The sequence below is a fragment of the Anopheles coluzzii genome, chromosome 2 (assembly GCF_943734685.1).
Source record: "Anopheles coluzzii chromosome 2, AcolN3, whole genome shotgun sequence".
Classification (NCBI taxonomy): domain Eukaryota; kingdom Metazoa; phylum Arthropoda; class Insecta; order Diptera; family Culicidae; genus Anopheles; species Anopheles coluzzii.
The window spans coordinates 92,797,197-92,814,881 of record NC_064670.1 but is presented as its reverse complement, the minus strand read 5'-3'; the positions used below and the strand labels follow the sequence as shown (position 1 = coordinate 92,814,881).

General features: G+C 43.6%; 3 protein-coding genes across 4 annotated transcripts in view; 2 read left to right on the top strand and 1 right to left on the bottom strand.

Moving 5' to 3' along the window:
* Positions 1-3,984: 3,984 nt before the first annotated feature.
* Positions 3,985-7,072, top strand: LOC125906542 (ionotropic receptor 75a-like). 2 transcript variants are annotated; one of them, XR_007451915.1, is made up of 6 exons: positions 3,985-4,193; positions 4,275-4,661; positions 4,731-4,938; positions 5,006-5,324; positions 5,385-6,374; positions 6,959-7,072. XR_007451915.1 is itself a non-coding variant. In XM_049605800.1 (5 exons), exons 1-5 carry the CDS (start codon positions 4,016-4,018, stop codon positions 6,057-6,059), a joined length of 1,767 nt encoding a protein of 588 aa, XP_049461757.1. In that variant the 5' UTR covers positions 3,985-4,015; the 3' UTR covers positions 6,060-6,724. The 2 variants fall into 2 exon arrangements, 1 of the variants encoding a protein (XP_049461757.1); XM_049605800.1 differs by lacking the exon at positions 6,959-7,072 and having other exon boundaries at positions 5,385-6,724.
* Positions 6,427-17,685, bottom strand: part of LOC120951116 (diuretic hormone receptor-like) — a 34,468-nt gene continuing 23,209 nt past the window's right edge. Inside the window, exons 11-14 of the mRNA XM_040369650.2 lie at positions 17,474-17,601; positions 14,413-14,478; positions 7,607-7,760; positions 6,427-7,232 (exon numbers count right to left, since the gene is read on the bottom strand). Coding sequence (XP_040225584.2) covers positions 7,209-7,232; positions 7,607-7,760; positions 14,413-14,478; positions 17,474-17,601 — 372 coding nt within the window. The 3' untranslated portion in view covers positions 6,427-7,208. The remainder of the gene's footprint in view (positions 7,233-7,606; positions 7,761-14,412; positions 14,479-17,473; positions 17,602-17,685) is intronic.
* Positions 8,422-14,402, top strand: LOC120951117 (uncharacterized). Its single transcript, XM_040369653.2, has 2 exons — positions 8,422-10,789; positions 11,746-14,402. The coding sequence occupies exons 1-2, from the start codon at positions 10,779-10,781 to the stop codon at positions 12,167-12,169; spliced, it is 435 nt and encodes a 144-aa protein (XP_040225587.1). The 5' UTR covers positions 8,422-10,778; the 3' UTR covers positions 12,170-14,402.

Genomic DNA, 17,685 nt, shown 5'->3' with positions numbered 1-17,685 from the left:
GTATATTTTATTCTTTGTGTCATGTGGTCCTCGCAACAGCAAGTCTAATCCTTTTGATTTCTTTCTAATTCCGATGTATGTTGCTCAAACTCGGAGGCTTATGGAACATGCGTACAGCATTATGGTCCTTATTGAGAAGCTTGTTATTCTGATCAGCGATCGATTGGTTAGTTGTGTTGAATGATTCATAGATGATCAGATTTTTGGTTTACTGAAATTTGTTGTTTGGGGAAATTGTGGAAGTTATTTTTGTTTATTTTAGACTCATTTACATTCATTTTGCTTCATTTTATATTTATTGCATTAAATGTGTGTGTGTTCTGGGTTCCACGATGGTATTATTGTGATAGATATTCTCCCTGGTTTTGTAGCTCCTGTCCGTTTTTATACGATTAAAATGTTGAAATTGGTATAATAAAGAGCTGCACCCATACAGCTGCAATCAAAACGTTAAGGTGCAATAATCGAACCTTAACCAAATCTCCAGAAATTCGTCCATTCACTTTATCAGGGCTTAGGGATATTTCAAGCTATTTGTCAGGGAAATTTTGAATACAATTGTTCCTCGAAATAAAAAAAAAGTTTTTGTCAAAAAATAAATCCTTTCATTTTGTATCAAATATTAAAAATGTATAATTAAATGAATAAACATATAAATAATGAAATATTTTTTATAGAAAAATGATGTACGATATGCCAGAATTACGCAGTACGAAAGGTTATTTTTGATCATTATATTTATCACGAGCAATCGCTCCAGAAACGATCGTTAGTCAGAAATCCTATCAACAATTATTTATCTAAATCTTTGAAATTCGATGTATGTATGGCAAATAATCAAACACAAATAAAAAGTGCAAGAAAAGGCGATAAAATATCTCCAGTATTTGATGCTAATAAACGCTGATTGGTCAACATCGCTCCACCCACGTACGACAACGAACGAAATGATATTTCCTCTTCGCAATTTGTACGGCAGCAAACGACACTGCAACGAACAGGAAAGATCAATTTGCAATGCCCGTAGTCGTAAGTAGAAAAGCCACAGTTGATGTTATTCTCAACCATCTTCTAATTCCCCTTCCCCTCCCTCCACCATTCCATTCTTAGCCACCCAAAGAATTTTCAGAAGCGTTGTTTACAGATTTTCAACCAACCCCCGTTGCATTCCCGTTCAAAAGTTGTCGAGAAAATCCTCTTTAGAGTTGGCACTTGAGGAACTGATCCCCACACACAAACACATATTCACAATCCCGTATCGCATCCGGTTCAATGCCAATGGCTGTCGGCCTGCAATCGGAAGTGGGTCGGCCGTCCATTGATTCGTTTCGCTGCAATCGACTTTGCTGCAACTGGATCGAGCCGCTGGTTCGCTGTGTCACAAACGACTTCCGTCACTCGAACGTTAGAATCATTGGTACCGTCGTCATCACCATCATCATCGTTGTCATCGGGAAACGTTCAATGTTCGCTTTGATACAGCTACTTAGCCACTCGGTCGTCCCAGAAGCTGGTTACCAATGGGACCGGAACACATTGCCAGAGACGTGATGTAACGGATGGACAGTTGGAGAGGGTGGACAAAATGTGTTCAGCACGGTTGCTGATGCAGAGAACAGGATTAACTTTGTCCATGTCGAATGTTACACGGGGGACAGACTAGACACTGCCGCTCCCCGCAGCCCAGTGGATTAGTGCGTGGTGCAACAAGTTGAGCTGCACAGCGGATGAAATCCTTGCCCTTTTTAGTAGTTGTCGGTGTATGCTTTCACTCCGAGGCGTGGTTGCCCCAATTTCCCATTCCCACGTCCCCCCATTCCTTCATCAGGAGCGCTGTCGAAGTTGTGATGAAGAACTGGGCAATCACCCCCCAGTTCCACGAAGGTGACCGAAGGTACGGCTATTAATGGTTGATGAATATGCGCATACGCAAACTGGCCGTGTTTTTCGCTCTGTGTGCGTGCGTGTGTGGTAACTGTAAAGTTTTCCATCCATCCATCGGTTAGGTTATGTTATTTTTCGCCCTTTACATTTATGGTTGCCTGGGGATTTGGGCGTGTAGTAGGTATGCTCGGTTTGTACGTCCCGGAATGTAGGATGTAGCACTGGCCATTGTGCATAGCCGTGCTGGTTTTGATATGATACAAAGCTCATCCTCGTACGGGCGTTGCTGTGGTGGAGGCTGCTGTTGTTGTTGTTGTAACTCTAAATTGAATATTAAAATACGGCCCTGGTGCAAGTTTAACACGATGATAATTGGAAACGGGACCATTACGGTTGCTTTGTGGGTTCCATTTAATTTGTTTGCCAACACGCCTAGACCATGGTGGTGGTGAGGATGCGTCGTGTTGTTGGCAAAGTGGCCATGTTTTGATTAGCGATAATGATATTGGTTTTTTGTTACTATTATTTAATTGTACAATGACTTTGTACATGCGACAAAAATGAAATGTTGCATCGGGTGTTTTAATTCATTCAGTTTTATTTAAAACAAGCACGAGCATAATCGATATTTTCAAATTGTTGGAAGTTGCAAAAAAAATGGTTTGCATACATGATTCCACAAAATGGGCAATCATAACGTATTGCTTAATGAACACATCGAGAGGCCTATGTTCAAAAAACTGTTTTACTATGTAATCTTTGCCAAGAGAATGAAAAAGTAAAACAATTTACTGAGAACTTTAGACCTACCGCTTATTAGACGAATTGGTGCAGGATCATGTACAAATTCCAATAGCGCCATCTATTGGATTTTTGCTAAGTAGCATTACGTTTGTCTGGAATGTTAAGGCAACACTATATAAATATGTCCCTTTTATTTTAATTGTTGTATTGCAAGTTGATGAGTAAAGTATGAAGTAAAAGCTAATAGAAAATATTGCTGAATATGTCTATAAGTTATTCTAAAACTTACTAAGAGTATACTACTAAGATGTCTGCGTCTATAGGAGGCCGTGTGATGAAAGCTGTTCTGTACCGATCCGCTAATCCCATAATTTCCATAAGAAGTTCTGAATAATACAGATGTTATTTTTGGATATCAAAATATGAATAATTATCTTGCACAAACCTGCAAAACGTCTCTACTATGATAAAAATATCTAAACGAGTAGTTTGCAATTTCAATAACTGAACTCTATAAAGGAAAGCAAGATGTATAGTTCGATTTTCTACGAACAATGAACAAACATGTACACATTTGTTAAAAACATTTTAACAAACATCATAATAATCACATCGCATCGTACAAAAAACGATTGTAGAATTAATATTCAAAAATACTTCAAACTTCTACGAACATACGCTTACTGTAGGGAAGGAGAAAAAACCAACTCTCGCAACTAGGTCACAACAAAGCAGCAGCGAGGATAAGCTGCATTAGACCGCTCCACCCTGTTCACAATCAAGCGAGTGTTTGGTATTTGCTTCCATAATTTGATTGGTTTGTGTGAAGTGACGCAGCAAAGGATTGTCGTTTCCGTTTTGCGTTTACCCAATCGTCGGCCCAATCCATTCGTAAGCCACCGGGGCCAGGTGCGTTTTCTTCCCACGAAGGACAAATATGCTCCGCGAAGGGTGCGCTATGCAAATGGTAAGAACGAATCAAGCTCACCGTACTGTTTGCTCACCGGCAAGGAGATGGGAAAGGACAGATGGATAATTCAATAACCGTATGCATGGTACGGCATGGCTAAGTCGTGCACCGCTCATCTAGGCCCTCACAGGGACCCCCATTTTGTTGAGGCCACACGTATGTAGGGAAGACACCAACGGTTAGCTTTCTCTACTCCCTGGCCCCTTCATCGCCGTCGTCGTCGTCGTTATAACGGAAGTTAATTGTGTTTGCTCGGTGTGATTGAATCTCAGCCGGGCTATAAATATCGGCCACCCGTGCTGCACGCCGTCGTCGTTTGATCTCGACGGAGCATCGGTTAACACAAAAGACCAAAAAGCTATCACCTACCTGGAGTGTGTGTGTGTGTGTGTGTGTGTGAGTGATTGCCAGTCAGTCATGGGCGGAAGAGATAAACAAGATTTAATTCTGCCCCTGATGATAGCGTCCCTGTTGCTTTCCGGCCATTCCGTTGCCGCCGCCGTGGACGCCTCCATGGTCGGTGCCGTTGGAGCATTGCTAAAGCTCATCGGGACGCCCCTGAAGGTGACCGCTTTTGTTGAGTGCTGGAATGAAGGTATGCTTTGAGGCACGCCCGTGTGTGTTTGTGCTGTAGTTTTAATCCCTACTTCTGTTCTGCCTGTATTTCCGTGCGTAGGGGAGAAGCTTATGTTTGCAAGGATCGGTCTCTCCGGCGGTCGTCATTTGATGCAGTTCGTTGAACCGAGACGAGCATCACCAGACGCACGGACAGATGTCAAGGATATGGATAATTACCGGAACGCCACGCTCGATGAAGATGCTGAAAGTCACCAGACGTTGGTGGTGGTGGATCTACGCTGCAACGGGTCGGAACGACTACTAGCTGAGGCTGGGCAGCGTCTGTATCTAAACTACCGCTGGCTACTGATGGATTCCAGTGAGGGTGGTGCCCCGTTGGGTATCGAGCACTATCTGGCTGTGCTGCAGGACTTGCCGGCCCTTGTCAGCAGTGAGATCTTTGTGATGCTGGAAGAAGACGGCCAATCAATACGATTTATGCAAGGTTAATATATTTTGTGGTATAAGTGGTTATTAATTTTGAAATCTTTCAACGTGTGTTTAACATCTAAAGTTTACAGAGTGAGTCAAAATTCTGAACTGCTAACAGAACACTACGCTTTGTGGAATGCGACAGTACCAGGAGATACTGAGGGAGAGATGATCGATTTACGAACTCACAAAGTCACTTCGGTGCGGCGTAAAGATCTTCACGGTCACTATCTTCGTGCGTCGATGGTTATTACCAATCCGGATACGTTGAATCATCTCACGGACTACAAGTAAACTGTCCTTTTAGTCTTCCCTTAGAGGCACTAAACCTTGAGTATGACTTTGCATTCTTTATAGAGATAAACACATCGACACGATCACGAAGGTGAACTATATTTTGACTAACTGTCTGGTGGCATACCTTGGAGCCGAAGTGAACTACACCCGTGTGACAACCTGGGGCTACTACAACACTACCACCGGCATGTGGGATGGTATGATCGGTGAGCTAGTGCACAATACGGCCGACCTGGGTGCATCTCCGCTCTTCTTCACCACCGATCGCATTGCGGTGATCGAGTACCTTGCCATGACGTCCGAGACACGGTCCAAATTTATCTTTCGCTCACCGAAACTGTCCTACACCGAGAATGTGTTCGTATTGCCGTTCGATGATGTGAGTCCCTGATGTCTTGCAGTTCGTGGGATAGTTAAGTATTGCCTTATTTGTTCCCAGAAAGTTTGGATCTGCGTCATTGCCGTCATCATTGTTTCCTCCGTCCTGCTGCTTGTTACGCTCTGGGCGGAATGGCGCATAGCGAACGGTGACCTGGAGCTGCCGCCAGCCCCGCCCGATTCCTCTACCATGGCCGCCAGCCTGCGTGACACGCTGCTCATGATGTACGGGGCGTCCTGCCAACAAGGCTCGGCCGTCTTACCACGCAGCTGCAGCGCCCGCACGATCACCATGCTTACCTTCACGGTGTTGATGTTCCTGTACGCTAGCTACTCGGCCAACATTGTCGCGCTGCTGCAGAGTCCCTCGACCAAGATCCAAACGCTGGAGGATTTGCTTGGCTCGCGGCTCAAGTTCGGTGTGCATGATACCGTGTTCAATCGGCACTACTTTACGCACGCCACCGAACCGACGCGCAGGGCACTGTACGAGCAGAAGATCCGCCGACCGTACGGACCGGACGCGTTCATAGCGCTGGAGCAGGGCATCGATCGGATACGGCATGGGTTGTATGCGTTTCACGTGGAACAGGGCGTCGGGTATAAGGTGATCAGCGAAACGTACCAGGAGGACGAAAAGTGTGGCCTGCAGGAAATACAGTACCTGCAGGTGATCGATCCGTACTACGCGATACAGAAGAACTCGTCGTACAAGGAGATGGTGAAGATTGGGTAAGGTAGAGGACTTTGGATGTGGGATTTACAGCAAGATAGTGGATCTTTCTCTTCTTACAGATTGTTTCGATTGAACGAGCACGGCATCCAGTATCGAGAGAACGACAAACTGTACACCAAAAAGCCAACCTGTTCGGGCGGTGGTGGCAAGTTCGTCCCGGTAAGTCTGGTCGACGTAGAGCCGGCCGTCTGGATCATCCTGTGGGGTAGTGGGCTGGCGTCGGCATTCTTCCTAACGGAGCGGCTTTACTTTCACTTTTTGAGAAGGAAAGTACGACAACTTGTTCGTCGTTGGCAACACACCTAAACAACCAGGGTGAGAACGAATGTCATCAAGCTTAGTAGACGAGGCAGTGAAGACGGTGGAGTAAATTTTCAGACATTTTTTAAATAAATGTATTTACTCAAAAAGAGAGATAAAACAATAGTAATGAGATTTCAACTACAGTATATGATGGTAATATGTAATATTGTATGCATGTATGTGTATATAGTGAATTTACTACAGCGAGTATACGAATAGTGGAACCGCTTCGATGCGCCTTGTTTCTTCGTTCGCTTCCTGGTAGGTTCTGTCTGCACATCTATAATAGAGCTTTTTTTTGTTCTCGCATCTTACTGTACTTGTTTTTCACTGTTTCTTTCTCCCATTTTACGTACAAACAAAACTTTACATACATCTACTTCCGGTTGTGTGGTTTCTTTTCTTACTTTTGCTAGCTTGCTAACTCTTTTAGTCGATTTTATATGTTAGTCTCTTAGTGTAACAACAATTTGTTGATAAAATCTGTTCGACGTGGAATGTTTCCTTTCTTTATCCTTCGATTCGGGGGTTTACTAGTACAACTTTTTATACATTTTTCGCTCAACGTTTAACTACTTTTGTTTATATATTTTCAGTTCTAACATATACTGGGACTCGTTCTATTATGTCACCCGCTCTTTCTACCTTCCCTGCAGCCTGTAGTATTTCTATCCACACCGTCATATTGAGAAGGCTAACGCTTCGGGGGAGTATGGCGGATGATATCGTTGCACAACGTTGTGTTTTTGTGAGTTCTTGGTAACGATTCCGATTCATCAGAAATCATCGATCAGCTGGTTTTTTGTTCTCCCCGTCATCCGGCAGGGTAGCTGTAAATCTTCACTCTTAGACGGAATTTTCATCTAAACCCTGTTCGAATAGAAAAAAGGATGAGGGAAGAAAAAGCACAACGGGATGTAATATTTCACGTTCGTAGACAGTTTGGGCGGAAAAACGTTAAAAAATAGAGGACAAAAATAAAGAACAAATGTGTCTCGCTGAAATGATATCCCCGGTATGACGACAGGTGCTTGCGGAAATGGAAAAAAGAGAAGAAAATCGAGGACAAACGAAAAACAATTGAACCGGCGTCTAGTACGGCGCCGATCGCCGAACTCCACACGCCTTAGATCCATGGTCTTGCCCCACGGTCCGCTATGCATCATTTGTGCAATTCAATTTCCCGCCCCACGTAAAGGATAATAATTTGTGACCGATTTCCTCCCCTCCCCCCACCTTCTTACCTGCATCAGCGGGCTGATTGCACGTGGCACTATCGATTGCATGTGCAGGGCACCGTTCGAACCGCGCATCGCGCTCGGGTAGCTGTGGGGACCGAGCAGGGTGGTGGTCGTGGCCGACGATGCGCACGATTCCCGCTTGTTGTAGGTGAGCGGTCTGCAACGAGAAGAGGGGGTGTAGCGACATTGCAGCGAGTGTCCGCGTGTGTTCGTGGGTTGAGTGTATTTGTGAGAGAGAGGAAAGAACATCCCAAAAGCCAAAAAATCAACGAAATCAATTACACGGCCCTTCGCATCGGTTACACCGTCCCAGCGGAGGAAAATGGAAGAATGAAGCCCTTCAAACTTTCGGTTGCGTGATGGATTGATTCCGGTTCGCTTTCCGGTTTCGATGGTCCCTTTTCCATTCTGGGCGTGTTTGGAATTGTGTGAAAACGGTGACTGTTTCACTAATCAATTACAAACTGTCGCTTTTGCGCGCGAGAACGTGCCTCAAAGTAGCAGAAATTCGTATGATTTATTTTACGATTCTTGGTTTAACGATCCAATCGAAAAGAAGGAGGAGATGATTGACGATTTATAAAATGTTGTAAAATGGTTACACTCGTAAGTTTTGCTATTGTTTTGATGTAATCATTTTGTTGCTCGAACTATATAAACCTTTTATCCATTTAAAGAGAATTGAAAATTGAAACATGTCCTTTGAGGCATTTATGGGTTTATAGGTTATGATAGGAAAATAGAAACTAAAAATGTAAAATTACCAAAACTTTCTGGCATTGCAATGAATTTTATTAATTCAAATAATTATAACCTAAAGTATACATAATTCACGATTACCAAAAAAGTCGCAACCCGAATTATAAGCTCTCCTGGGGTATGCTTGACCCGCGCCACGCAGTTTGAAGACGCCTGCCTTAGTCTAACATGTAATTTATAACATTAAAATTCCCTTAAACACATAATTGACACATTTTGGACCGTGGATTGCCCAAATTATCCAGTACAAATCAACCAAAATCCTAAATTTGTCAATCTGTCAAGCTTAATTAACTTTCACCGAGAGCAACGCACCAATCATGGCGACACGGCTTCAAAGTAAGTCTATTATTTTAATCCTCCACCAGAGACTGACGACCAAGACCTTGGATCAACGTCAACGACTCTCCATCACAAGGATCATCCCAGTTTTTGGGCAACAGGATTAACAGTCGGCCAATATATTGGGCGAAAATCCTCGGTGGAATGATTACTTTTTTCGTGTTTCCTTTCATCTTCACGTGCTGTTCTCTTGTCTTGCTTCTTGTAGTTCCGAGCGAGATTTCCGAACCGTTGCCAAGAAGGATGACAGGTTGACCTAGTTTGCATATTTCTTTTGCCAGATTCGTGTTACGAATCAGACGGCAATAGCAATTGGAAATAATTACTTCCGGCTGTTGGCGTGAAGTGACTACGGTGTAATACCGGCGTAAATTGATGGGTCATATTTAATTTCATGGTTCTGCTTTAATGTTCAACAGTATTTCTTCTTTTTATTTTCCTCTGTTTTTCTTCACCAAAAAAGCGAGAAGGAAGAACTTCCTCGCACATGGCATATCAAATTGGAGTGGCGAGGATCAGTAGCCTACAGCTAAACCAATTCATTATTCAGGTCAGTTTGCTTGAACTGCTGCCCACATAGTGCAGGATCCTTCTGCGAATTGCCATAGAGCTACACAAATCTCAGCTACCCTGTGTCCATGAGTTTGCCACTAATTTTGTGGTTCACCACGGGAAGGTAAAACCGTTGAGCTGGAACGGCAAACCTCAGAGCGAAAGCTAACACAGCCACCCAAATGGTGGCTGCCATGAACTTGTCGGTCGGTGCGTGGGTAACGTTTACCAATAAACGCCACTAACTTTTGTCAGTCAACATAGGACTTGTTGAGCTAATTACGATGGCAAAATAGACTTTACGTCGAACGGTACGCTTTACAGTATACCTAGCATCATCTTCCCACTCTAACGGTTGGACATCGTCGGAGTAGATACCAAAGCTGCGTCACAATTTCATCACAATCGTTGAAGGTTTGCCTGAAATTGCTCTGGAAACTGAGGCTAACGAATGACAGCAATCAACAACGTTGTAAGAAGAACATTTTGTACCAATATGTGAAGGCTTATCGTGTTGCGCTGGGTGTCTCTCGATCGGGCTGAGCACATTTTATGCGTATCCAGCAAAAAATGTGCCCTGCGATGACTGCGCTGTCTCGTTAGGAGACGCACGTTGCCTTGAAGTGCTTTGTGATCTTTTGTATGACTTCCGATGAACGCGATCAACATTCCGTGCATGTAGCTATTTAATTTGCTACAAACAGTTGGGGTAGAATTTGTGATAATATTACTAGATCAGGAAAGAATCTGTATTATACTTACTTAGTTCAGAAATTCAAATATTGTATATCATTTTGTATACCTCATTCCCCAAAACAATACCTTTCTTTCGAATGTTCATGTTTGGAAGACAGCATCCCCAACACACGCTCGAGCACGTACGACCGTGCGGCAGACACAGGAAACTCATGTTACACTTCAAGATATCGCTCAAGAGCTCGTTCCAAAATGCGACAGAGACAACGAGAGTTTTACCGAAACGATCGCAACAATCGGAGGAATAGCATGAGCATTCCTCCAAGATAACATACCGCATGACTAAATCGCGAAAGACTCGCGACAACACCAGGCCCACGGTGATTGGTCGAATAGGCAAACAGTGCGCGTTGGCGAAATCGTCGCGCACTGGCCTAGGCTAGCGAAAGATTAGTTCAGTCTTTAGACGTGGCTGCTACTGATCAGATCAAAGTTCTTCTCAAATCAACGCAGATCATTTTCATTTACATATAAATTATAGTGTTTTAAACGTGTTGCGGTCCGCCTCATTCAATCAATTTGCTGCCTGTGCTTTGTTAAGAGTTCCTTAGCTTCGCTGTCACGTCAGATTGGCGAGTATCCCTATACGTTCGAGAAATTTGGGTGAATTGCATGTAGCCGGTTCGTTGGTTGTAGCAAACAATAGTGTCTTAAAAGATCTCCTCTTCAGCCTTCTACAACCTTTCTGAAACCTTTCTATCGATCGTTTTGTGTTTGTTTGTTTCGTAAATTGACTTGACTCGTGAGCAGCTGTGCAACAACCATCATGACTCAAAGGTAAGCTTATTGAATGGCATTGCGTTCAGAGTAGGACAAGTATTTAATGTGTGTTTGTTAGTTAGATCAATTATAGAAACTTTGAGTCGTTTATACTACATTAGTCTCTTTGATCTATTGTTTTGTTGTTAAATTTTGTTTTATAGTTTTGTATCCAATAAGTATTTTATCACGGCACTTTTTCCACGGCACTAAGGACACTGGTACTGTCTGAAAAGATAACATTTCTATTCTCTTTTAGAATGCCTTTCTCTGCAGCAATGGCTATTGATGGCGTTAGCCTCTGAAGCAAATATAGTGGTGTTGTCTGGTGTATTTTTTCTTCGAGAGTCCGATCTATGATTGCCGGTAGGGGTCTTTCGTCTGTGTAGCACAATTTCGCTATATCTCAGAGTTCATGATTTGTAAGGTTTTTAAATGCTTCTTTTGCTCTATGGATAAGTGGTAGATCCTCGTAACCTTTTTTCATGAATATACCTGCCACTGTTATTAGCTTTTCGGTAATGATATAGTCTTCTGCTTGATCGGTCTCCGTGCACACTCTGCCAGGCGCTCGACACACACTAAGCCTTGCGCGCTAAGTGTGAGCGATAGTGTGCGTGTTCATACTGTCATCCCCATGGGGCGTTGACCGGTGGCAGCTCAACTGCCACGACAAATCCACAGGTCGGCACGAACTTCTGCCCACAACAGACATATATGAAGGTTTTGGTGTCGCAAAGCAATAAAGATTCGATACTAATTAGGAAAAGTGTGGAGGAGAGGATTGCTCCCTGAGATACTCCATTTCCTAACTCTCTGAGATCTGACTCCCAGCTCCAATAAGAACTTGAAACAACCGATTCAAAAGAAAGTCTTTAACGTTTGCTGTAAGGCGTCCTCCCGAGAAAAGTATTGCACATAGATGCCAGCTGTGATAATAACTGACATTCTTTCTTCTCCTATTTTCCTTTCAGTTCTGACATCATTTGCGATGCATGCCAAAAACCTGAGGATTATAACACTTCAATAGTGTATCATTGCGGCCATTTCATCCACTACAAATGCCTTGTACTGGACAAACGTTGCCCGTTCTGTCTCGACGAGATCTTTTTGAGCAGTGCGACGTATGAGGACGCGAGTGCGTACGCGGTCTGGGATGCGGAGTGCCCCGGTGCACAGCTATCCTTAGTGCGGAAAGAAATGCGCGCGTTGAAGCTGTACGAGATGAAGCTGATCGGAATAATGGGGACATTAATCGAGAACTTAGATTTCTTATTGGCAGTGGCAGCGGCAAAGGAGCTGGCAGCTACAGATGAGCTTTACAAGAAGTATAAGCTGCTTGAAGCTGAGCTGATGGCTGCTGCTCCGGAACCGGAACCGGTGGCATTATTTTTGTAAGTGCACAAGCGTACACAAGTGAGAAAGAATTTGAACTACGTTCGAATTAATAAAAGAAAACCAAACAAAAAGGTATGAAAAATCAGGCTTTTGATTCTTGCGTTAGATACTGGGGATCGTCCTCGGCGTTGAGAAAATGATCGGAAAATATAACTGTTACTGGCGGAGTTAGAATCTCAGCATTACTCCATCATCTCTTTCGTTCGGTTGATTTGAACCCCAATATCCTTCAAAGGTTACCGTTTAGACCATTTTGCAGAAACAGGTCTAATCGAAGGAGATTTTACACAATGATAGCGTTCAGTTTAAGCATGTTTAAATGGCCTTTTATAGCCATTTTATCGCTCTATACAGCAATATGCATTCAAAAGCACAATTCAAACAACCCACCCAGCACCCAGCCACTGGCGGGAAGGGATGGGACTTTTTGTGTGGAATTGATTTTACGGCCGTGTGGTTTCGGTTATGGAAATTTGTGGCCTCCGCTACTAAACGCAAGACAAAAACCTTCTCCCCTTTCCATCGTGATGATTTTTATTGTCTTACTCGTTACTTTATGGTTGACTTTTTGCTTTGCAGCATCCCCAGTGTGCCCCGGGAAAGACGATCAAGAACCAAACCGGGCTCTCCCCAAAATGTATGCGTACGAATCCTTCCGAGCGGGCGTTACCATCTTCCAAAAGGCGGCAATCTTGTGGCACTTGGTATCAGGTGATGGAATCGCACTTTCTTCGCACAAAAAAACCCTCCGACACACACACACAGCTAGTCACAAACTCTGCTAAAACACAAGAGTTATGGACCATCTTTTTTGCGTGTGTGTGCGCACATAAAATACTCGTAAATAATTTCTCCCCTCCAAGGCGAGACACCCCGTTCGGTGGAATGGGTTGGAAGGTTTTTGCTTACTTTTATCCGCGAAGGCGTTTTCTTTGGTGCGCAGCGTCCGACCCATGTGCCATGGGTTCGGCGCTGCTAATATTTTGAGCACCACACCGTGGAATGGTCGCAAAGGGACGCACCCTTTCTGCGTTGCTGCGTTGTCCCACTGTGCTTGGCGGCGAAGTTCATCCGTCGAGTTGCAGATGATGAGATTTTATAGTTTTATGATACTTCTTGCACTTTGCGTTAAATTATTAGCGCGAAACTAGTTTTTATGGTGCGTGCTGAAGTTCCACCGGGAGAAGGGGGCCATAGTTACTCGAAGGATTATCACTTGAAGCACGGGCACGGGTGTGTATCGTTAAGTTAAGCTTTGTTCTATTTTATCACTCAAAACGTGCCATCGTGCATGGCAACGAAGAGACCTTTGCCGTGGTAGGACCGTGTGTCGATTATTCACATTCGAAAACACTTTAATATAGGCCGGCAGAACTTAACCGATCGTTCGCTGCGCTCCACATACTTTTAACTTGCATGCATATGCTTATTTTTATGACACACTCCCCAAGAATTCTTATACAAAAAAGGAAGCAAAACTTGCCATTCCGGAACAAGGAGCGCATTTCATTTCGTCGTTACCAACACCACTGGCACGAACAGACAGGGCGGGTATAAAATTTCATAATTATCGTAAATTTTCGCCCCACTTTTTCCTGGTGGCGCTGGGTTTATGTTTCCCGTTCCTGATGATACACGGGCTACATGTGTACACGTTTATGAGACGTGGCATGCGGGCACCGGGTCTGGGTTAGGCATGGGAAGGACACAATAATCGATGGTGCTTTCGTGGCAGTCTTTAAAGAGTGTTGTTCGTAGCCTTGAACCTGTTTACCACCAGTACCAGTATAAGAGGGGGAGAGAGATTATTTGTCCCGTTCTCCTTGCCACGCAGAAGATGCAAATGTCATTTGCAAAGAGAAAGTCGGAAAATAACACTGACAGTGTGTTATAGGCAATTGTGCTTTTATGTTCTTAAACGCAAGATAATGTAAAATAATTGTATTTAGATTACTGTCGAGTACGAGTTCCAGTTTAATTGTAGGAAAGCTTCCACCACTTTCTAGGGATGAAGTCTGCCTTTTGATGCAGAAGAGCATTAAACGATTTCTTGTACTCTTTTTTTCTAGAACATGAATCCAGCAACGGCCTTACGAGAATATCAGAGATAATCATTTCAGCTCAAGCACTACAACCAAAAGGAACGGAGTGTAGTATCGAAACGGAAAGAATAGACACAGGGTTGACTACGGAGAGGAGAGAGGATGAAGAGGGAATGCAAAAAACAGGGACTCAACACTTACCGGAAGCTTTCCGTGCGGGACCGTGGTGAACATTCTTTCGACTGGTTGTAGCCAGAATTGGTGAAGCTGCCCGTTCGATGGTGGTGGTTGTCGTGTTTCATCGTCGTCGTCGTTGTTGCGCATAGTCGCGATGCACATGCAAGTGTGATGTGGAGCAAACGGTCAGGAAAAGGAAACGTACCACCACACAGCGTAGCAGGACGGGGATGACACATACACACATCATTGCACAATAGACAACACACACACACAAGAAGAAGAACGAGGATAAAGGATGTACAGGATGCAGGATAGAAAGAATGAGAGAAGAAAAGAGAAGAAATATAGTACAAAAATAGAAGATTAGTTCAATAGCACGAGGAAGCCGCGCGCTTTACTTGTCATTGGTAGCGCGTTGTTGTTTTTTTTTTTCATTCTTTTGTTGCGGCATTGCGAGTGGAAAACTCATTTTGCAAGCCTCATTAGCATAACGGGGACGACTTGCGAATTTGTGTGCGGGCGATGCATTTGCTCGTGTTTCAACAGTAACCGGTCGGTAGGAAAATGGTAGGAAAATTGAAAAGAGAGGAAAACATCGACCATTATCACTAGCGCTAGGTGGACTTCGTTCGTTTGGGAAAAAGGGGAGTAAAACATTTAAAACTACATTGGAGGTAGTAAGGGTACATTGACAATGGAGCAAAACTATGGAGCAATAGGACTCCGTCTTTCTTGTACAACAACTCTTGGTCGCATTTTCCCATCCGAGATAGTTACTTATTGGTGTTGTACGGTTTGTGGTGACTTTAAATAGCTACAGACGTTAGGACTAACTGAGGAATGTTCAAATGCCTTACTGTTGGATGTTACTTGGAGTTGAAGTGGATACGAAAACACGGAAAGAATGTAGTGGGATTTAATATGGAAATAGTAGTAAAATAGTAAAATAGTTTATATTTAAAAATGAATAATCCTCAAGCTTAAAATTGCTCTTAAAGTCTTGTAAAAATATTATATTGCATGCAGCTAAACACATGTCCAGGGATCAGATTATAGGTACGTTTTAAAAATCGGTTCCAAGTTTACGACTTCCGACTTGCTCATAATAGCCGGATAAGAAGCTAAATCGACAATTGATGGTCGGCATGGAACTGAAAGATGATTTAAAGACGGGGCACCACAGCCAATACACGCCCCAGTGATGTGGATGTGTGCAATGGCGGACAGTGGAATCGAAAGTGCAGTAAAAACTCGCCAGCCGTCTAGCTCGGCCCAACCAGGAAGCAAACCATTGTTGCAAGGATCGGATCGGATCGGTACGATATTCGGCTAATATTTTATACAGTATCGTTGCACTCGATTGAGCTCATACACCAGCGCACTCTCTCGGGAGGGAAGGTTGGACGAGAGAGTAAGCAGCTTTACAGTGTGCGCCGAAATGATTGGTGGCTGTAAAATAAATTGGTAAAATAAAATGTACACCCAAAAGGCGGAGCGGGCAAAAAAAGGGGCCAGCCAGGGGTAGCATCAGCAGCACTGCCACCGTGCAAGGAACGGCAGTGCTCTGTTTGAGCGAGCTTTAACTTGTTTTTTTTTGGCTAATTTAAACAAAGTGATAAAAAACAGCCCCATAGTGATATCGGAATACGAAGTGGAACGGATTTTTCACTTCGGGATTTTCTTTTTGCCATTTCGAGACGGTCACAAGATACTGTTTTTTTTTTGTAAGAAAAGTAAAAAAAGGCGAACGGATCCCGTGTTTCAATTTTCCCGAGATAAACTGTAAACCATTTTTCACCACCATCACACCGGATGGGTCTTACGCCGTATCGTGTATCGTGGAGTTCTTGCTTTTTTTTAGCGAAATTTCGTTTAGCTTCCTGGTTCTTCGCTCTGTGTGTGTGTGTTTGTGGGAGTCTTTTTACGTTATTCTCGGTTTTACGTGCTTGATGAAGCTTACTTCCTTAAGGTCTGATTGGATGAAGCTTTCCATTTTCCTTTGTGCACGCATCAATTGTAGCGGCTTTAAGCGTTACGATGCGTTAGGAAGATGAATTAAATTAGCGAGTGCCGTGGCGCTGGAAAAGCCCAGATGGTGTGCAATTTTGAGTAATGCGTTTTTTGTATTTTTTTAAAACAAAAAAAACCTTTCTGCCAGATGTCATGTGTTTAGTAATGTCCTAGAAATTGGAATATGAATAAAATATTTACCAATAATTTAATGATTTAAGGAAAAAAAACATTTCTCCTTTACGAAGTCCAATGCACCTTCAAATGCACTTAGCAGATGCCTCCCCAAAAGCAACAAAACTCATGCTTCCAACCAACGCTATCTTTATGCTCTCTCATTCACGCCTTTGTTTTGCAAAAAAGACATAATCGTAAATGAGCCAGGGAAGGAAGTGCAAAGGAAAAAGGCATCCGACGCCCGTCCGTGACCGTAACCTTCAGCGCGAACGAACAAAAGAGCAGACGCCAGACACAGGCACACGTGTACGATCGGGGAGGGAACCTTCTACCCACAGTTTTAATGGTAGCCCATTAAATCGAGTTGCGGAAAACCCCTTCGGTGTATGTGTGGTGTCGTTTTGTTGTTGAATTTAAGCAATAAGCACGGAACATACATTTGAAGTAACTTGGTAGTCCTTTTCAGTGTCTTAACTGAGCAGTGAAGGGTTAAAGTAGAACGGAATATAAGCAATGCACGGCTAGGACTATTTGTGGATTAAAAATACTCGAGGATATTTATAATCTTCCTCCAGTCTGATCTCACAAGGTCAGAAAACAGCCTATACTAAGACTCGTCCAATTAAATTGCCTTTCGAGATGCATTTTTCATTGCCCGGGATTATGCTTTTCTCACAGCCCTTGTGTATAAATACTTTTTCATCGCTATGCTAATCCGACAGCTTTGTAGGTTTAAAGCACACCTTAGACCGGATACAAACGCAGTCTTTAAGGTGTGAATAATTTGTGCAAGTAAGATATAGCAGCCCACAAATAATGCAAGTCTTTTCTGCAGACAGCTTCTCCTTCCCACCACGCTGCCGTTAGCTGTCTGTTGGACCGAAAATGCACTTACCGTCGACTTCGCTGCCGGACCTGACCGAGGCGAATGTTCCGCTCGTCCCTCCACCGTTCCAGCCGATGGCGCAGCGCTAACCGTACCTCCGAGTTGAGGAAGCAGTAGAACAGTGACACAGACAATCCCTATAGGCGGGCAAGAAGAATAGAAGAAGAAAGCGCAGGCATTATAGTGCGAGTTAGTGAGTGTGAAAATTGATGCCATCAGGA